Genomic DNA, 21903 nt, shown 5'->3' on the forward strand with positions numbered 1-21903 from the left:
ACTGACTCAAATCTCTAGCCACTTTAATAATTAAAAATTTGATATAATAAATGTATCACTAGCCACTTTAATCAATGCCACTTTATATAATGTTTACATACCCTACATTTCTCATATGTATATACTGTACCATCTACTGCATCTTGCCTATGCCGTTCGGACATCGCTCATCCATATATTTGTATGTACATATTCTTATTCATTCCTTTACACTTGTGTGTATAAGGTAGTTGTTGTGAAATTGTTAGATTACTTGTTAGATATTACTGCATGGTCGGAACTAGAAGCACAAGCATTTTGCTGAACTCGCATTAACATCTGTTAACCATGTGTATGTGACCATTTTTTTTTTTATTTGATTCATTGGTTGTCTGATGTAGACTACTGGGAACTGGTAACAACACAGTCTGTGATTGGCTAACAACATTTAGATCTGTATACAGCGAGATATGATAACATACCATGCCATGAGGTGCTGAGGGAAAGACAGATAACCTATAGATTGGACATAATATTTTCTAGGCAAATAGCGATAACAGAAATACACAAGCCGTAGGCTACACTATAGCTCAAAGTGGCTACTTTGGAATGTCAGCTTGCATGGAAAAAAACTGTACAGTTCTAACATTTATGGTTTAATTAATATAAATATAAAAACTATGCCCCTTATGACTTTCATTGACACGCAGGCGTCACGCAGACGTTAGTAGGGCGTTGGCATGATGACATGTTAGTTACACGCAGGCATTAGTAAGGCATTGGTGTCATGTCATGTCATTCAGTCCCGGGGTCCCGTGTGGCTCAGTTGGTAGAGCATGGTGTTTGCAACGCCAGGGTTGTGGGTTCGATTCCCACGGGGGACCAGTACGGAGAAAAAAATGTATCAAATGTATGCATTCACTACTGTAAATTGCTCTGGATAAGAGCGTCTGCTAAATGACTAAAATGTAAATGTAAAATGTGACATCCACACTGTGGCAGGGTTGCCTACGCTTAATTCTGGCACATATCACCCCCCATAGCAGGGCGACAACAGTAGCTAGCTATAGGTAGTGTCTTTTGCCCATGCCTGTCGGGCACTGTTCTCCCGCAGGAACGCCACAAATTGCGGGCTGCAGTTGCACACTATTGCAAAAGTTCAGCTATCCCCAACTTTGGTCCTGCCCTGTACATGCTCACATCGCCCAATGGTCCCCGCCAAGTCGCTTCCCTCCGCTGAAAATGAATGAGGCTCCGTTGTTTCATCTCCCCCAACGCGTTAAAAGGATCTCTGACAATAATACAAAAAAGTGTTGTGGTGCTGCCACACTTGAATGAAAAGTGCTGTGGCAAATGCTTCCTCGGCACACGTGTTCCGGCTGCCCGGCGTTGAAGTGGCTATTATGTATACAGGTCAGATTAAGAATAATCTGTGAAATAACGCCATAGAAATAGTGATAGGTTCACACGCCATAAACATGTCCAGCGATTCATGGTGATTACTTTAAAGCGGGCAACCCAATTCATGAAATATATTAATAGCCAGTGGCGATTTTAGCATGTAAATCTTGGTGGGGCAAAAAAAAAAAAAGTGCGATGCATGCCAGCAAAGCCACTACACAACACTAAACAATACATGAATTGCACTATAACGGTGACAAACGGTGCCCTCAAACTGTTAGGGTCTACATAAAGCTGTCCAAACAGCAGTCCCAACACCTTACCACTGCTACACCTGGCTTTCAGCGGAGCCTTGTCTGTCAGCGTAACAGTTCATTCAGCCTCATTTACTGCCTTGTAAAAAAACATAGCTGATATGACTGACTTGCTTAAATAAATGTGGTTTCTACTGACATTTGAGATGTACAAACTATGGCATAAGGGTCGACAAGCGGGTAAGAGGCAATACATAATTTCGTTTAAGACAATGAGTGAGCGATGGCGGATGTAGTCAATATAACTATTTGCTCAGCACTTTTGAAATGTACAGCAACGGAATTCAGAACATGGGCCGTTCTTAGTGTACTATTTTCAGTAGCACTGTCAAATGTGTACAAAAAAAGTTTGCAAACAAGCACACACCTGAAAATAGACCAAATTAATAGGGTGAGGCACATGGGCTACAAACAGCTTACTACACAACATACACTTAGTATTACTTTCTTAGCTACAGTATTCATATCTCTCTGGCATCCTACATCATTTATGAAGCAGCATAAGACATTTTTGGACTCACATTGTTGTGATGTGCTTGGACAGGAAAGTGACGCGGCCGTCCTTCGTGTGCAAATTTTGTCATCAAAGTGAAAGATGCCGGATTTCCAATGACGAGCTGAATGACTCTTCAACGCTTATTTTCACAGTCATAGCTCGTTTTTACCGAGTTCCCAGTTGTCTTGAACTCACAGTTAGCCACTGATGCCTTCCAAACCACTCATTGTTGAATTTGCGATTTCCAACCTGTTGCGTAATGTTTCTGTCCAATGGCCGATGAGCACCAATACGTTTTATCTCTAATTTCTCTTCATATGACAAAGATTGAAAATGATTTGACAGTAGATTGCCGACTTGATTCATGGTGATGACTGCTAGCTTGCTAGCTAAGATTTTGAAAGGACGAAGTTGACATGATCAGTCCAATCAAAGCTACAGTGGATATAACGTGATTTGATGTCATTCTCTGTGGCCAATGACCTTGAGCCTTCTTGGATGGGCTCTTCTAATATAACTCTATGGCAGAACCCATGGGGCTAACATTTTCGAGGTCTAACATTAGACAATGGGGTGACATACTGTCCCATGAGTGACAGAAACCTGAGCCAATCATGACAGAAAACTGAGCCAATCAGGCGCAACGCTCTGTATTTTCTGCTGGCCAGCCCCACCACCACAGAAAGCACTGAGCTAGGCTGAAACGCCTCGGCTTTATTAACTCAATTACATGTTGTTTTTTTACATTGTTTGCACACTGATATGTGACACGTATTAATGCCAAAATAACAAGCAAAACAGGCAAGCCCCCCCAAAAAATATATTATTATTATTATTTTTTTTTTCCTAAAATGAATGATGGTTCGCCACTGGAAATAGCACACACAGGGAAGAACAGAAACGTGCCCGCACATTCTTACAGTCAACAAACGAATATAAAGAGCGTCACAGTTTCCCTTCATGTTGTCCTACTCAACCTCAATATTTTAACAGTTACTCTGCTATGCGCTTGTCACAGCAAACTACAAGTCTCACTTATTCAAATTATGGATTTATTGTTGAAAGTAAAATTACCCAAATGAGGACTTTCATCCCGATAAAATAAATGTTTCTTAAAATATTTGAAAGAAAATATTTAGTAATATGATTAGCATGTGCAGGCTACAGTTGCCTATAAATAAATAGATGTGGTTTCTCAGTTGCACGAGCTCATGATAAAAGCCTGCACGAGTGATCGAGCCCATCAACCCTGATATGAATTCCCCACAGACGATGAGCAGACTCCCCTCTGTCAGCTGATGGGAGCCAATCCATGGCCCCTGATCGTCACTAGGTGGGTCTGTGTTTAAAACACAACGCAATGCCCTGATGCCAACGCATTGTCTAACCACTTGAGCCTCGAGTTCAATCCTCTGTCATTGGTGAAAGCGCGCGATGACAATGCACCGCTAGGGGACCACAGTTTACGCACTGGCACCTTCAGTGGGACATCGACTGTGAAGAGCTTCTGTCCACTGGTAACGCGATGGAGAACTCAAGCGTGGTGGTCACGGTTGTTCCAACTGCTGGCCAAACAGAATTCCTCAACTTCACCATGAATGACACCCTCTCCCGACTCTCAGAAAGCTTCTCCGAGGAACTCGCCATGGCAGGATTACGCGTAACGAACGACCCGGTATCTCTGAAAGCCAGCACTCTCAGCACTGCCTTTGCTGCTGGGCTTCGGGCTAAACTGCCGCCGACGGAACCCGCTCACCTGGTGGTTGCCTTTTGGGATTCCCCGCTAAGTCACGGAATCAATGTGTTTGTGGGGATTGTCCTGTGCTTCACCATGCTGGGGCTAGGGTGTACGGTAGACGTTAGCCAGCTTGGGGATCATATCCGCAGACCCATCGGGGTGCTGCTGGCGCTGGTGTGTCAGTTCGTCATCATGCCCCTGGTCGCCTTCCTGCTAGCTTTGGCATTCTCGCTCGACGACGTGGCGGCTATGGCCGTGCTACTGTGTGGCTGCTGTCCAGGAGGAAACCTATCCAACATTATGTCCTTATTAGTGAACGGGGAAATGAATCTCAGGTAACTCAAGAAATTACAACCGAACAAAACTAATTTATCCCACCTTAGACGTGGACTATAAAATGCACTTCAAGTAAAACTATCACAATTTATAGCCCACTTTTAGATGGAAAACTATATCTATAATGATTTATTCAAGATACCTATAACTCCAAGTTTAGGGACAATAAGTACGATATTACTTGGGATCTTCTGCATAGGCCTTTTGGTTGAATTTTACGCAAGAGAATTAGAATGGAATTTTACGCACGGTCATATCTCCAGAATCTACAGCATACTGTTGGGACTTATGGTCCAAATTGCTTTAGCAGCACATCTTGAATTGATTTAAACACATCGCTATTTATTATACAGAAAATGGTGCCATTGCTTGGGGAAATAAGGATCCATCACTTAGGCCTATACTAGCCTATTCGTTAAACGTCAACCATTCTAAAATACTATTCGTGTATACTACTGGTCACTCTGCTTTTACGTTTGGGGTCTCAAATTAAGTTAGTGTGATGTTGTCTTTCACCTTCCTCTCTCCAGCATTATCATGACCATCTCCTCCACGGTCCTAGCACTGGTGCTGATGCCGCTGTGTCTGTGGATATACAGCCGCGCCTGGATCAACACCCCCGTGGTCAACCTGATGCCGTTCGGCGCGATCATCCTCACCCTCTGTAGCACCCTCATACCCATCGGCCTGGGGGTCGTGCTCCGGTACCGCTACAACCGGGCGGCCGACATTGTTTTAAAGGTTACTATTGGGCCGTCTTAAATAACGGTGGGGTATAGAAGAAGGTTTGGATACAGGGTGACTGGGTCAATGTGGTATTGCTTTTTTAGTACTTTTTATATAGCAGGGCCTGCCTAATAGAAATTATTGATGAACTTAGTGTTACGTCATATTTCAAAACTAAACTCTAAAAAGGAAATGGCAATTTAGAATTACATAACTGATTCTAATTCTCACCTTAAGAATGAAATACATGATAAAAATAGTATATATTTTTTTATTAAACGGGGTATTTTTTCTAGTAAAATAAATTACATTTTTTATAATAGTCAGTTGTAGACCTTTTGACTGTGTGTCATCACTAGTGTGACATTGTGCATATTGTGTAATTTTTTATGTCTAGCTTTCTGTTGAGACAAAGTTAACATCAGAGGCAGAGATGCACTGTACTGTCAGGGAGAGCCCTTCCCTTCAGATTAACTTATCTAAAGGAAGCTCAGCCAGGAGAGGGAGAGGCATGGGATGTGTGACAGAATCATAGAACTGGATGAGAAATCCAGAGGGGAAGGGATACATGAAATCAGATAGATTTAAGTGGACCATGCTTACTTGTGGCTTTCCCTTGGTCCTTTATAATATTGGTTCTGTTTGAATATCCTGAAAATGAGTCCATTGTTCCTTCCCTCTCCACCTTCCTAAAACAATCTGGATATAGAGAAGTCCTGTCATAAAACCTGTGTTGACCCCGTGGGGTATGTTTCCCCAGGTGTCCCTGTGGTCTCTGCTGGTGACCCTGGTGATGCTGTTCATCATGACAGGAGCCATGTTGGGGCCAGAGCTGCTGGCCACCATCCCTCCATCTGTCTACGTGGTGGCTGTCCTGATGCCTGCCTGTGGCTACGCTGCAGGCTACGGCCTGGCCACCCTCTTCGATCTCCCGCCCAACATCCGCAGGACCGTGTCACTAGAGACCGGGTGCCAGAACGTGCAGCTCTGCACAGCCATCCTGAAGATGGCCTTCCCACCACAGCTGATGGGGGGCATGTATATGTTCCCTCTGCTCTACGCCCTCTTCCAGGCAGCCGAGGCTGGCATCTTCATCCTGGCCTACCGGATGTACAGGAAAGAGGTTCTACACAAACCAGACACAAACCCACTGGGGGACAATGGGGATATTGGATATAATAGGTTTGAAGATGAAGATATGGGCTTTGACACTTCTTACGGGGCGGTGACCACAAGTGACCCAAATCTCATCATGTTAGAGCCTTGTCCAGATGCTACTCCTGTTTAGTGTGCATGATACAATGATGGCCCACCGTGGGTGATGTCGTGCATACATAATGACATTCAGGTCTGCTTATGACATCTCTATAAAAAATCATTGTCATGTCAGCAATCTTTGACTGCAGGGCAGCTACCCTGTGTGTGTGTGTACGTCTCAGAAAAGAACACTCAAGATTATGGAGGGAGTGAAAGTTACAAAATATAATTGAAGCAAGCATAAGCCATATGACCATGAAAAAATATGAAAAGGTTCATTGAAGTAAAAAATGCCAGTATATCTGAGCTTACTTCAATTTATTGTGTATGAATGAAAATGGCTGTGAAAATGGAAATCATCAAAAATAATCTCTAAATTCATCCACTCTCACATCACAGATGCAGTACAACATTGTTTCACAAAGGTGTCATCATCTCACTTGCTTGTAAAGTGTACCATGATCATCTGATCTATATGATCTAAACATTGTCAATTATTATTTAGCATTCAAAGCAAGTGTTAATGTCCACTTGTTTTTGGTTCTTTTGGTGCCTATGGTTTCAGTTCAAGAGACAAATCATGCAGTACAATCCTTCAACAGAGCCTAATATAACTACTCCATATAACCATATGTACGATGACAAACTGTCTGTAAAATGTACAACTGTGTATATGTTTATCAATGTATATTAAAATAGATAGGAGAAAAAAAATCTACTGACACTTCTGCATTCCGTCATCTTGTGACGTTTCATGTTATTTGCGGCTTCAGAGTGATTGATTTTTGAGGCTAATTAGGAGGACTGCCACACCTGATTACAATGAATGAAATCGTGTGTCGTCAATCTATTTAAATTTGTCAACCAAACCACCCGAGTTGGCTTAGCAAAAATGGCTACATATTTAGATAGGTCAATCGACAACTATTTATATTCTTCCTACAACCCTTACTCTGGCAGGTATCCAAAACCAAAAGGTGTGGGCTGGAGAAACAAAAACGATTTGGCCAACTATGCCGACACAGAGGCGTACATTGATAACCACCATCGCGCGCAATTTAAATTCCTCTTATCCCAAATAAACCCCAATCTTACACCGAGGCTACGGAAAGCAAACACCAAAGACGTCGCGGTGCAGGTCAATCCGAAGAAGGATGTTTCTGTGCAGTGTTCCCTCGGCCCACGGACCCTCATAGCCAGAAAGCGAGACACTTTGCGCAAGAGAAGACAAGAGGAGACCCAGACACCCGGTAGTCCAGGGAGCTCTGTGGGAGGCGTGCGTTACCCTCGCACTCTGGCAGTCTACTCCCCTATCGCGTCTAGGAGACTTGCATCCTTTCTAGAATATGACAAAGTTGAGTCGAGACAAGCACAGACCGGTGACCCACCTGAAACCGTTAAGATTGGGAAAAAGGATGAAGGTGAGAAGTCTGAGGACAAAACAGAAAAGGCAAAAGACGAAAATACTTGGCCACATACAAAAGCTAGTAATACTGACCAATCAGTTATGACCGAGGGCGTCAAAGCCAATCAGGATGGTTCGGAAGTCAAGGCCCGCGTGAGGTTTCAGGTTAGCGCCATACTCTCACACTAGTCACCCTGGCTGAAACAGACCCACACACTTCTTTACATTGACAGTCATTTTGAAGGTGGAAGCTGTGTAGAACGTCGTTGTCAACGTTTAGATGGAACAATATGGAAACTAGACTATTTCCACAATTTCTTTCCCATAGGGGATTTTAGATATATGCTGTTTCACGTAAGCATACCGTGGCGTGACGTTTAGATAACCATGTAAATCTCTTGGCAAGATGATTTATCAATAGTCGCTCTTTTCTAATTCGAAAATGCTAATTACGTCAAAGTTGACGTCATGCAAAACTACAAATCCCTGCCAACTCCTGCATGTCATTTCTAGCTGACACCTTTGGTAACGGGTATAGCGTCAATTTAAAACTTGCACAAGAAAGTTCAGAATTGTACATTTCTAAAGCAATTTAGCCAATTTATTCATTACTACATTTGGCAACCATTAGATGGTTAAGCCAGAGATTCTTACCTTTCCCTCAATTCAGTGGTCTTGTCCAGATCATGGCATCTGTAATTTTTTGCTAGCCACATTAGCAGCTAATTAGCGTTTCATTTTGGGTGTGAATATATTGTCACATTGTCCGAGAGATTTACACCTATCAAAACTGCATGCCAGGGTAAGTCTACACGGCCCTTATTTTAAGTGTTTCTAAAATCCCCTTTGGGGAAAAAACGATTGGAAACATTTCCCTGTTTGACCGCTAGGTTTTATAGGTATTATGACACCTATTGTGGTACTCTATGCCATCCCCAGTTTTTGGAGCAGAAGTATGGGTACTATCACTGCAGAGACTGTAACCTGCGTTGGGAGAGTGCATATGTTTGGTGCGTCCATGGAACGAGCAAGGTATAGTACGCTGGTCTATTCACTCCCTGTACTATGTTATTAATCTGGTAGTGCCTCTAATCAAGTCTTGTCTTTTTCAGGTCTACTTCAAGCAGTTCTGTAGAACATGCCAGAAGTCCTTCAACCCCTACCGTGTTGAGGACATAACCTGTCAGGTAAGAATCTAGGCTTCTGTACTATACATTGTTAAACTGACATACAAACCATAACTTGACACTATAGACTTGGGTCCTCCACTTATCTATATCCACTGTGTCCACAGACTTGCAACAAGGCGCGCTGCATGTGCCAAGTGACCCCACGCCACGTTGACCCCAAACGCCCCCACAGACAGGATCTGTGTGGCAGGTGCAAGGGCAAGAGGCTTTCCTGTGACCTCACCTTCAGTTTCAAATACATAATCTAGCAGGAACCTGCACATTAACCCCTCCCCTCCCCATCACAGCCAACTTAAGTCCTGCAGGAAGTCCTTCGGCGCAGAGAAGCTCTCATGCACATTTAATGAGGCTCTGGGATGTGGGCTAATACTTGAGATTTTTATTTTCTGTTGCCTTTATTTGAGTTACGAAGGAGATTGCACGAAAACACTACTTGATGTTAAATAAAATGGCAATACCCAGCAGTCTACATTCTCTGGCATTCTCTCTCACCAAATGTCTAGGATAACTGATTTGAAATATTGACTACATACTCAAATCAAATTGTCACATGCTTTGTAAACTGGTGTAGACAAAGTGAAAGGCTTACAGGCCCTTCCCAGCAGTGCAAAGGAAAGAAACAAAGTAACTTTGCTATTGATGTGCAGGGGAACAAGGTAATTGATTAAGAAGCACTGCATGAATGTGGACACCTGCTCATTTTAAAATCATGGGTGGTGATGTACTGCACCTTACGGTCAGTTGCCATACCAAGTAATTGTGCAGCCAGTCAAGATGTTCAATGGTAAAGCTGTAGACTTGAGGGCCCATGCCCAAACTTCTCAGCCTCCCGAAGGGATAAAGGCATTGTGGACCGTGAACTTGACACTTTCCTGTAGTCCACGATCAGCTCCTTTGAGTTTGTCCTGGCATGCGGGGACTAAGCACACCGGATGCATTTCCTAACCTCACCACCGGGGAGGGCCTGTCAGGAGATTCAGTCCCAGGGTCCTGAGCTTAGAGAGCTGTAGTCAACAGCATATGTGTTCCTTGGGTCCAGGGTGTCTGTGTTGAGCCATGATCAGCCTTTTAAAGCATTTCATGGCTACAGATGTGGTTTAGATGCTAATCTGACTGTCAGTGGTGCACGCTTGTAGAACGTCTGCCATTAACTAAAATTGCAAATTCAGGCAATGGTCTCTTGAATTGGAACTAAAGCATGGTCTTTGGTTGTAGAGAACTGACAAGCCGTGCCTCTAGGGTAGCTAACTGGACATGACTAGTGACGTCAGAGGCGTATAGGTTCTTTATGCCTGACTTACCAGCCATTATAAACCCATTGCTGAGGAGTGTGAGGTTACTGGAGCTCTGCAGCATGGTTCAAGCTTAACTCTGCTGCCAATGTACTGAATGTAGCCTTTCACGGTACAACTTACTACTCAGTCTGTTGGCTTCTCACCCAAACATGCTGGTGTGGATAGTGTAGCCCTCTATTGTTGTCAGAAAACAATAGAAATTCATATCAGGTTTTTATTTATCCAGAGAGAAGGCTGGTATGTGAGATGACAAAAAAAAAGAAAAGTAATCCAGTAATGCACCTCTACAATTATTTTCCAAGTAAATAATATATCCATTCAAATGCAATAGACAAGTTCTCTCTGTGAGGAATGAGTACAGTGATCGTTTACAATGTGCCATGACAAGTTTCCTGCAACACTTTCAAACATCTAGTTCATGCCCTGCAATTCGGCAGGCAGCAAGCAGTGCCTTTTCAGAAGCAAAAGCACAGCTTTAATGACAGCAGTTTCCCCTCAGAGCACAGGGCCATGGCACACCACCAGTGCAGCTGTGCACCGCTGGGATCTGCTAATATGGACGAACACGGGCCTCAATTTCCCCTCATAAGGCTTTTTAGCGTGACCTGTGCTGGGGTACAGGGCCAACATGGACATCACAGTGGAGAGAAGGAATGCATATGACTGGGCTGGTCCAACAGGAAGCAGAATCTACACTAGCAAGCGCCTTTAACCAGTTCCTCTGACCCCTAAGCACATGAACCGGGCCAGTCTGGGAGATTCTTTAAGTTTGTGTGACAGGATTATAATAGCGGCGTGGGTCATTAGTTACTCAGTATCTGCTCTGGGTTCTCTCTTCTCGCATTAGCTTCATACATCTAATTCAGATTAACAGTGCATTTCACAAAAGTACAAGAAAAAAAAATACTGTTTTTTCACTATACATTTTCTAAAATATATACAGAGTAAAATAAGTTAATGTTTCCATAATGAGTTGTAGCCAGTCTCCACTTCTGTGCAATTATATGCATGTGTGCGTGCGAGTGTGTACAAGAATATATATCTCACACAGCCTAAAGTCTCTACAGGCAGCTACTTATTTGGTTACAGAGTGAGATTCATTAGAAGACCTGTTGAAGATGATGCTCGTCTCCAATGCAAGTCAAACTTAATGCAGGTCAATAAACAGATACATGTATCTTTTTACAGTCCCTGTGGTGAACAGCTCCCCTAGGATTACAATTACATGTTAAATATCCTTACATTTACAACCTAGGATGTTAGCTCTAATAAAAAATAGTACATTTGTCAAAAAAATATTCTTGCAGTGCTTTTCTCTTTCAAGCATGCATTTGAACACTTTTTGTGTGTTTGTTTCTGAATCCTGACAGGGATTGCCTGTCCTCTCACACACCCATCCGGTTTCCTTCCGGACTGACTAAGTCTCTTATGCTCCAACTCTACTGCTATGAGAACACCACATCGTCTCCCTGACCGAACCCCAGGCCCCATCCAGTCTCCTGAAAGGGCCTGAGGCTGCCACTGGCCAATATGGGAGGCCCATCAGGTAATTTCCGCCAAAACGCTTCCAGTTTAGCATTATCATCCTCCTTCCCGGGCCAGTCGTCACATAATACCACGACTTATTGCAGCTGAATTTTGCAAGTTGGCTTATTCTGGGAAAACAGATATTAGCTTGAAGTATTTGATATATGTAATATATATTAATATGAGTCAGTTATTCCCACACATCCTTTAGCCCTTATAGGTGGAGTCTGTTCTGTCCTCCCCTGACACACCTTCCCAGCCTCCAGAGCAGATGGGAACTGTGAGTGGTACGAGGGGTTGCTCTAGTCCAGTCAAGTCCAGGCTTTGTGCCTGAAGCCTTACAGTCCAGTGGTCTGGGGGGCCTGGCAGGCCTGAGCCTGGCTCAGAGCCTCTCTGATCTGCAGGTTGAGCTCCATGAGGCGCCCGTTGGCCTGGGACAGGTCCCTGCTGGGTCCCACCACAGCCAGGCAGCCCGTCTGGCCCAGCGTCTGCTGACGGAAATAGATGTGCAGTAGAGTCTGGACTGCGTCGTCTGACTCGTTCCCAAAGATGTCGTTAGGCCACAGAGACCTAGTGGAGAGGGAGGAGAAGGGCATCAGCGCTGAGGTTTAAGAGCAGATACAGGACTGTAGACTAGACACATGACAAGCCTGTGTAGTCTATACATTGAGGAATAGCTGTGGGATACAAGATATGTTGTTTCTTTACCTGAAGGTTTTGACCTGTGTGAGGGCGGAGCCGAAGTCTCTGGCCCTCAGGGTCTCGATCAGTGATTGGATGGCCGTCTCAGTGCTGGTCTGGGAGGCATCAGACACACCCACATCCTCCTGTCCATCAACCCCAGACTCTGCCTGCTTCAAACAGCTCTCCAGGATTGCCAGCTCCTCTGACATGTTGGTCACCTTGGAGACACACACACACAAAGTTCAGATAACCGCAGAGATAATCTCATGTGTGTTTGTGCACGTCAAAGTCTGTGCAGCAATGCAGTTAGTATTGACGTGTGATTAACTGGAATAGCTGACCCTCTCTGCATGTGAGAAAAGAGTCAAATCTCATTCAGGGATTTAATGAGATTAAAGCCATAAGACAGCAGGGCTAGATAGCAAGGCTACCCCTCAGCAGAACATCCAGGCACTGTGTCAGTGCTTGTCTGTCTGCAAAATTGTGTGTGAGAGAGATAGAAAAAGAGCATATACACAGAGGCATCTTTTAAAATGTTAACATTCAATCTTAAGGACACATTTGTACGTAATCATTTACAATAACAGCTCACGACTTTACAGAACGACTATTGCTGTTACAGTATCTTTAAATTCCAAAACGCATGTGTGTGATATGTACAAGAAATTAGTTTAATTTAGCGTGTGCATTGTCACTGCTGGTTTCCCTGCCAGGGAAGATGGGAGAAATGCAGGCGGCCTCCGTGTCTCTCATGCTTTCCTGAACCAACCTGAAGCCCAATTAAAGAACTCTTCGGGGAAGGGAAAGTAAAATAACAACCCACCATCTCCATCCCTGTGTTGACCTCACACACACGGCATGATGGGTATGACCTGAAAGGCTCCAAGCATGCTTGAGTGGGTGACTTAACAATGTTTCTTTTAGGCTTGTCATTTAAATAAATGACCTAAACTGATTCCTATTACCACAGCTTCTTCTAAAACCACCCAGCTTTAATGTTCCACTACCCATACCCTGTCGAGTAAAGTGTTTGGGTGTAAACCCCCCCCAGCCTCACCTCTGCTTCTCTCTTGATGGTGTCCACACGACTGATGAGCTTACAGTAGGCCTGGAAGAGCAGCAGCAGCTGGAAGTGCAGCTTATAGAGCCTGCGACACAGCTCCAGCTCCTACAGAGAGACCAGAGACGGTCAACACACCTCTCACACACCCACACACTATAGCCACACAGGCCTCTGGGCAGAGCAGATGGATATCCTGGGTTATCAAGAGTGGGAGGAGATGAAATGGTTAAAGAGGCCCAGTGTGGAGTGGAGCGATGGTCCCTACAGAGACCGGATAACCTGACGAGGCCCAGAGCCATAGGTGAGGGTCTAGCTAGCACTATTAACCAGCTATTAACCAACCACAGGCTGCCATCATTAGCCACGGAGGACTGGGTTATATACCGACCATCACTACCTGTCTGTCTGGCCCCCTATGGTTAAGGTACAGTATGTCCAAGCACAGAAATATACTGACCAAATATGTGACTGGAATTATCAAACATTGTCCCTAATCCAGGAAAATATGATGGAAAAATGGGAATTTGAACAGAAATGGGAATGGAGCAATAAGCATGCAAAATGAAGGTAGACTAAACATGGCTTCACAGGTCTCTCTCTCCGTCCTCTCCTCCCCATAACCCAGGGCAACATCCCCCTCAAATCAGGTAGACAACTACTACAATGATTGAGAGATTTTACATCTGCTGTCAAATCAGAAGGGAAGAGGGAGGGGTTAAGAGATTGATTCAGTCAAAGGCGAAGCCAAAAGTAACGCATAAATAACGATGATAAACAGTATGATTTGGGTAGATGTGGACTGTAGCCGAGTTATATGAGAGAGGGGTGGAGACAGAGTGGGAGGGCCCAGGCCGTTGTTGGTTGACGACGGCAACAGGTACATATGGAGAGGGATGAGATGATAAGCGTGTTGTCCGGACATCATGATTATATTAGAGTCTAGAATACTTAGAGAACCACTTACTGCTAGTTTTTCCATTTGCTAAGCAAGAGGGTGAGCAGGTCACAAAAACAACAAACAAAACAGGAAGAGAGAAAGACCAAGAATTAGTGAGCTTTCACATCGCAACTCTGATACAGTGACCTGACAGGAGAGGAGTGGAGGGGTAACAACCACTCCATCCTAACACCTGTTCTCAGGTCAGGGGGGCTCAGTCCCAACAATGGTTCTTAGAGAACACAGCAGTGTAGAAATACAGAGACAGAAAACAAAGAAGGATGTAGACAGAGCGAGAGAAGGGGGACAGAGAATCTGAAGAGAAGAGGGAGGGGGTGATGTAGAAGAGAACGGTGAATGAGTATGTGCTCCTCTGCTTGTCACAGTACAACAGAGCTTTAGTCCGGAATAGCTCCTCTTTCACAGCCAAGTATGTCCTCTGACCTGAAAGAAAGGGGGAGAGGGAGGGGAGCAAGCAGAAATCTATAACCTCCAGCAGTGTGGTCAGAATACTAAACAATATTAGGGGACAGGGGGAGACCACGCAGTTGAGGCACCCGGCTGACCTCAGATCAGCTACAGTGCATTCGGAAAGTATTCAGACCCCTTGACTTTTTCACAATGTGTTACATTACAGCCTTATTCTAAAATTGATTAAATTGTTTCTCCCCCCTCAATCAATCTACAAACAATAACCTATAATGACAAAGCAAAAACTAAGACAAAATATTTTAGCAAATAAATATGACATTTCCATAAGTATTCAGACCCTTTACGCAGTACTTTGTTGCAGCAATTATAGCCTAGAGTCTTCTTGGGTATGACGCTACAAGCTGGCACACCAGTATTTGGGGATTTCCTCCCATTCTTCTCTGCAGATCCTCTCAAGCTCTGTCAGGTTGGATGGGGAGCGTTGCTGCACAGCTATTTTCAGGTCTCTTCAGAGATGTTTGATCGGGTTCAAGTCCGGGCTCTGGTTGGGCTACTCAAGGACATTCAGAGACTTGTCCCGAAGCCACTCCTGTGTCATCTTGGCTGTGTGCTTAGGGTCATTGTCCTGTTCGATGGTGAACCTTTGCCCCAGTCTGAGGCCCTGAGCGCTCTGGAGCAGGTTTTCATCAAGGATCTCTGTACTTTGCTCCGTTCATCTTTCCCTCAATACTGACTAGTCTCCCAGTCCCTGTCACTGAAAAACATCCCTACAGCATGATGCTGCCACCACCATGCTTCACCATAGGGATGGTGCCAGGTTTCCTCCAGACGTGACGCTTAGCATTCAGGCCAAAGATTTCAATCTTGGTTTAATCAGACCAGAGAATCTTGTTGCTCATGATCTGAGAGTCCTTTAGGTGCCTTTTGGCAAACTCCAAGCTGGTTGTCATGTGCCTTTTACTGAGGAGTGGCTTCCATCTGGGCACTCTACCATAAAGGCCTGATTGGTGGAGTGCTGCAGAGATGGTTATCCTTCTGGAAGGTTCTCCCATCTCCACAGAGGAACTCTGGAGCTCTGTCAGAGTGACCATCGTGTTCTTGGTCACCTCCCTGACCAAGGCCCTTCTCCCCCGATTGCTCAGTTTGGCTGGGCTACCAGCTCTAGGAAGAGTCTTGGTGGTTCTAAACTTCTTCCATTTAAGAACGATGGAGTCCACTGTGTTCTTGGGGACCTTCAATGCTGCAGAAATGTTTTGGTACCCTTCCCCAGATCTGTGCCTCGACACAATCCTGTCTCGGAGCTCTACGTACAATTCCTTCAACCTCCTGGCTTGGTTTTTGCTCTGACATGCACTGTCAACTGTGGGACCTTCTATAGACAAGTGTGTGCCTTTCCAAATCATGTCTAATCAATTGAATTTACCACAGGTGGACTCCCATCAAGTTGTAGAAACATCTCAAGGATGATCAATGGAAACAGGATGCACCGGAGCTCAATTTCAAGTCTCATAGCAAAGAGTCTGAATACTTATGTAAATAAGGTATTTCTGTTTTGGATTTTTTTTTACATTTACAAACATTTCTAAAAACCTGTTTTAGCTTCATCACTTAGGAGAATTGTGTGTAGATTGATGAGGGAACCATTTTTAAATACATTTTAGAATAAGGGTGTAACGTAACAAAATGTACATCTACTATGATGAGCTGAAGTAATACTGGCTTTAGGAACAGTGGACAGACCAGGGTTAAGTGGCCAAAGGATGTGTAAGAGACTTTTTGTCTCCTTTGAGGCTCTAATTATGTCAATGAGCTTGTAGGAAATTAAAACATTTTGTTGAGGATGAGGGGATATAAATGTATTTTCTCAAATAAAATGTTTCAATAGGCATGTTCCCATGCTTATCGAGTGTTTGATTGCATTAGAAAAGGCACACATGAAAACAAAACAGACTTTGTAGTCACATTTTTCTACACATGTAACAATGCTGTGTTCAGATGTGTGTGGGTTAGTCATACCTGTGCCTGAGTGTTGGGTCGTTGGTTGCCATCTTTGTCGCCAAACGTCTTCCTGCAGTTCTCCAGCCACTGTGGGCATTGGATAAGGGAGGAAGGGAGTGATTGATAGCAGTCTATGCAAGTCTACTTTTCTTTGAACTGTGTGTGTGTAGGGGTTGGGGGGGTAGATTCAATAAGAGCGCTGTACTTAGCGAATTAAAGAGGGTCTGTTCTAGTGCAGCGGGGCGGAGATCAATCCTCAAGGGACCGCACCAATATCATTCAATTAGCACCCCAGCATCCCCAAGCCCTCTCTGCATCCCTCTCTCTCTCGCAATCACATCTGTCCTCTTTACCCCTTCCTCCCCATCTCTCCTTCCTCCCCTCCTATCCGTCCCTCTAACTGATTTAGGAGCGCCGGGGAATATTTTTAGCCCGTCAGCAGGGGATGTCGCTAGCAATGTGGATGCTAAATCCACTCATTCTCCCTGTGATACAATGGCTGATGAGACACCCAACCCATTTACCTCCTTATGACTCAGTTCATGTGTACTGTTGTGTTCTCTCAGCCTCCTCCTCCCTGATCTGGAGGGGAAATGATGTGTAATCTAGAGCCTTCCTCGCTAGGAATGAGAGGCCATTGAAGTACCACCAGTGGTTTGGTGCAGGGATGGTCTGAGTACAGATATGTGGTATGATCATTAGCCATAATTGGATGGAATAAGGATGTGGGATTGTGTGATCTAGGGCTTCAGGAAACAGTTGGTAAGAGTGTACTGTAGCTAGGGATGAGAGTATGTACTGTATAGCAGCTGTAAATGAGGATGAGATGGAGAGCTCACCTCCTCGGCCGCCTCCCTCTTGCCATTGTAGGTGTCCAGGTGTTCCTGCAACTCCAGCACACTAAACTTCAGAGTCTCCAGCAGTCCACATGAGACCAACTACGACACAAACAGACCCGACAACACATATTCAATAAATATAGTACCTAACTTCCAAGTTGGACCAAACTTTTTTATAACAGTAGCTAGGTTTCTATCCAATTGGTAACAGATTTTCATGCGAATATTCTAAAATCTGCATAAAGAAAATGTGCATTTTCACTCCAGTGGTGTTTCCACCAAACTGATTTGTTGCGTAGAAAAATCAGTCCGTGATGTAGAGCACACAAAATGTAATTTCACACTTAAGTGTATTGTATAAAAATTGAAAGTTCAATGTGTTTCCATCCATTTTAAACTTCACATAGAATTGTGAGATAAAGATCTGTCATTCTCATTCAAAGCAAGTGTAAGAAGTGGTAGATCTGTTCTATGTGCGTTGTTTCTATGCTTTTGTGTCTTTTACTTTCGGTTTTGTACATCAGCTTCAAACAGCTGAAAATACAATATTTTTGGTTATTGAAAATATATTTCACAGTGGTACAATGATTCTCTACACTATACTTGCTTGATTTGTCACAAACTGAAATTAGGCTAACTATTACAGTTTTAGCAACAAGGAAATGGAGGAGCGATTTCTGCATATTCCACCTTTAATTGACCACAAAACAAACTTTTAGCAATGGCCCTCTCAATCTCTGGTTAAATGGAAAAACAGTCCATAAGCGGAGAAGGATCTGGAAAGATTCTACATGAAAGAATGGCCCAGATCCCTTCCAATGTGTTCTCCAATCTTTTAAAGCATTTAAGAAAAAGGTTCAATATCTAGGTTTCCATCCAATTGCAGACTGATTTTCATTACAATATTAAAAATTCTGCTTAAAGAAAATATGCACATTTACCCAGCAGTGTTGTTTCCACCAAACTCGCTTACGTTTTGATGTACCGAATAAAAGTCTCAAGTTCAATGAGTTTCCATCCATTTTCAACTCTGACAGTTTTGTAACAAAAAAAAATTGTCAAGCATTGATCATCAAGTCATCAGAATAAGACCCTTAATATTTATTGGCAAGGGGCATCAATCTCATCACCGTGCACTTTCACCACCCCTGTGAAGTTCATCATAACTTATTTAAACTGTAGCCTGATAAACTACATGGTTTCCCGAGTCGTAGTGGAAGGACCACACAGCATTTCATCGCGTGACAACTTTACTTGGATATGATGGTTTTTATATCAATATTTGCGCATAATGGCGTTCCATCACCATTTCTCACATAATTAATTTGACCCCCAAAAAATATCACAATGTCGAACGAACAAATTCTGTCGGCATTTATAAAATGTTACAGAAACTTAATGTTTCAATCATATTGTGATTAGGGTTGCAAAGGGTCGGAAACTTTCAGGTAAATTTCAAGAATTTCCCGGAACTTTTCCATGGAAGTTAAGCCCTGGAATTTGGGGAATTTCACTTCAATTTATAAAAACAAGTTAGCTTATAAACAGTTAATCTTTTTTGTGGCATACACTTAAGGCAATTCCAGGTCTTGTGGCATATTTTGGTTAAACTATCCCCAATTCAAAGGAATTGCAACCCTCTGCATGCACAGTGCATTCTTCCATCACATGTACAGCTGATTCTCAAGATCTTGCACACTAATGAGATGCTATTGAGCCCACACTATTACACTGTCTGGGCCAAGGGCTACATGCTTTCTGAAAAGTTTTGATTACAATACTGGGTGGGGTAAAGATGATTTCTTTTAAACAGGTGAATAGTAGCCTACAGCAAAGTGTGTTTAAATCATTTCTGCTAGTTAGTTTTTGCTAACATGTGGGTTTTAGCTTGCTTGAGCCTGCTAAATGCGGAGTATTAATTCACCTGTTTCCATACATTTGAAGTCAGAAGTTTACATACACTTAGGTTGGAGTCATTAAAACTAGTTTTTCAACCACTCCACAAATGTCTTATTAACAAACTATAGTTTTGGCAAGTCGGTTAGGACATCTACTTTCTGCATGACAAGTAATTTTTTCCAACAATTGTTTACAGACAGATTATTTCACTTATAACTCACTGTATCACAATTCCAGTGGGTCAGAAGTTTACATACACTAAGTTGACTGTGCCTTTAAACAGCTTGCAAAATTCCAGAAAATTATGTCATGGCTTTAGAAGCTCTGATGGGCTAATTGACATCATTTGAGTCAATTGGAGGTGTACCTGTGAATGTATTTCAAGGCCTACCTTCATACTCAGTGCCTCTTTGCTTGACATCATGGGAAAATCAAAAGAAATCAGCCAAGACCTCAGGAAAAAAATTGTAGACCTCCACAAGTCTGGTTCATCCTTGGGAGAAATTTCCGAAACGCCTGAAGGTACCACGTTCATCTGTACAAACAATAGTTTGCAAGCATAAACACCATGAGACCACGCAGCTGTCCTACCGCTCAGGAAGGAGACACGTTCTGTCTCCTAGAGATGAACATACTTTGGTGCAAAAAGTGCAAATCAATCCCAGAACAACAGCAAAGGACCTTGTGAAGATGCAGGATGAAACAGGTACAAAAGTATCTTTATCCACAGTAAAACAAGTCCTATATCGACATAGCCTGAAAGGCCGCTCAGCAAGGAAGAAGCCACTGCTCCAAAACCGCCATAAAAAAAAGCCAGACTATGGTTTGCAACTGCACATGGGGACAAAGATCATACTTTTTGGAGAAATGTCCTCTGGTCTGATGAAACAAAAATACAACAACTGTTTGGCCATAATGACCATCGTTATGTTTGGAGGAAAAAGGGGGAGGCTTGCAAGCCGAACAACACCATCCCAACCGTGAAGCACAGGGGTGGCAGCATCATGTTGTGGGGGTGCTTTGCTGCAGGAGGGACTCGTGCACTTCACAAAACAGATGGCATCATGAGGCAGGAATATTATGTGGATATATTGAAGCAACATCAAGACATCAGTGAGGAAGTTAAAGCTTGGTCGCAAATGGGTCTTCCAAATGGACAATGACCCCAAGCATACTTCCAAAGTTGTGGTAAAATGGCTTAAGGACAACAAAGTAAAGGTATTGGAGTGGCCATCACAAAGCCCTGACCTCAATCCTATATAAAATTTGTGGGCAGAAGTGGAAAAGCATGTGCAAGCAAGGAGGCCTACAAACCTGACTCAGTTACACCAGCTCTGTCGGAGGAATGGGCCAAAATTCACCCAACGTATTGTGGAAAGCTTGTGGAAGGCTACCCGAAACATTTGACCCAAGTTAAACAATGTAATTGAGTGTATGTAAACTTCTGACCCACTGGGGATGTGATGAAAGAAATACAAACTGAAATAAATCACTCTACTATTATTCTGACATTTCACATTCTTAAAATAAAGTGGTGATCCTAACTGACCTAAGACAGGGAATTTTTACTAGGATTAAATGTCAGGAATTGTGAAAAACGGAATTTAAATGTATTTGGCTAAGGTGTATGTAAACTTCCAACTTCAACTGTACATGTTTTATTTTCAAACATGTATCTTACAAAGGAGTTGTTTAAACTAACTGCTTATCTATTTATTTGTACATGCAATTTAATATATATATTTTTTTACACATTTATTTCCTAATCTTTACAGTAAAATGCCATGGGCACTATCTGATGTGTGGAGACATTTCACTGTAGCTAATGTAGAAGGAACAGCTGTGTACATTTGCAAATACTGTGCCAAGTTATATGTGAAGAATGCAACAAAGACGCAGAATCTGTCCAAGTGCATAAAGTTCCCTCAGTGCTCACAACAAGCAACCTCTGACAAATGTTCCTCTACTTCTATTCAAGGTGAACATGTTGAATCAGACAACTTATCGATAGCAACAGCTCATGGTCCTGGAATCAGAAGTTTTTTTGACTCAATGGAGGAACGTAGTCAGAGAAATGCTGATGAATGTCTTGCTCAAGCTGTGTATGCAACTGGTTCACCTCTGATGCTCACTGGCAATGTGTATTGGAAGAGATTTCTGAATGTTCTTCGCCCAGCATGCACCCCTGCAACCAGACATGCTTTATCTACTCATTTGCTGGATGCAGAGTTCAACAGAGTTCAAGTGAAGGTCAAGCAAATCATAGAGAAAGCAGACTGTATTGCAATCATCTCTGATGGCTGGTCGAATGTTCGTAGGCAAGGAATAATGAACTACATCATCTCCACCCCTCAACCAGTATTCTACAAGAGCACAGACACAAGGGA

The 21903-nt window shown here is 43.3% G+C and overlaps 3 protein-coding genes across 30 annotated transcripts in view; 2 read left to right on the forward strand and 1 right to left on the reverse strand.

Annotated features, from left to right (window-relative positions):
* Positions 1–3557: 3557 nt before the first annotated feature.
* On the forward strand, positions 3558–6278 carry slc10a4 (solute carrier family 10 member 4). Its single transcript, XM_045687667.1, has 3 exons — positions 3558–4263; positions 4795–5005; positions 5751–6278. Exons 1-3 carry the CDS (start codon positions 3716–3718, stop codon positions 6276–6278), a joined length of 1287 nt encoding a protein of 428 aa, XP_045543623.1. The 5' UTR covers positions 3558–3715.
* A 795-nt stretch (positions 6279–7073) lies between these two features.
* On the forward strand, positions 7074–9928 carry LOC106560258 (zygote arrest protein 1). Of its 2 annotated transcripts, none has more exons than XM_014122963.2 (4): positions 7074–7817; positions 8592–8684; positions 8765–8839; positions 8947–9928. In XM_014122963.2, exons 1-4 carry the CDS (start codon positions 7074–7076, stop codon positions 9088–9090), a joined length of 1056 nt encoding a protein of 351 aa, XP_013978438.1. In that variant the 3' UTR covers positions 9091–9928. The 2 variants fall into 2 exon arrangements, with proteins under 2 accessions (XP_013978438.1, XP_045543625.1); XM_045687669.1 differs by having other exon boundaries at positions 7367–7668.
* Positions 9929–10337: 409 nt separating this feature from the next.
* Positions 10338–21903, reverse strand: part of fryl (furry homolog, like) — a 90454-nt gene continuing 78888 nt past the window's right edge. For 23 of the 27 annotated variants that reach the window (XM_014122950.2, XM_014122951.2, XM_014122953.2 and 20 more), the window contains 6 exons: positions 17618–17716; positions 16797–16865; positions 14376–14393; positions 13406–13516; positions 12373–12566; positions 10338–12234 (listed from right to left, as the gene is read on the reverse strand). In XM_014122950.2, coding sequence (XP_013978425.2) covers positions 12003–12234; positions 12373–12566; positions 13406–13516; positions 14376–14393; positions 16797–16865; positions 17618–17716 — 723 coding nt within the window. In that variant the 3' untranslated portion in view covers positions 10338–12002. The remainder of the gene's footprint in view (positions 12235–12372; positions 12567–13405; positions 13517–14375; positions 14394–16796; positions 16866–17617; positions 17717–21903) is intronic. The other 4 variants (XM_014122938.2, XM_014122945.2, XM_014122947.2 and 1 more) reach the window with 1 other exon arrangement.

This window comes from Salmo salar, chromosome ssa10 (genome assembly GCF_905237065.1).
Source record: "Salmo salar chromosome ssa10, Ssal_v3.1, whole genome shotgun sequence".
Lineage (NCBI taxonomy): Eukaryota > Metazoa > Chordata > Actinopteri > Salmoniformes > Salmonidae > Salmo > Salmo salar.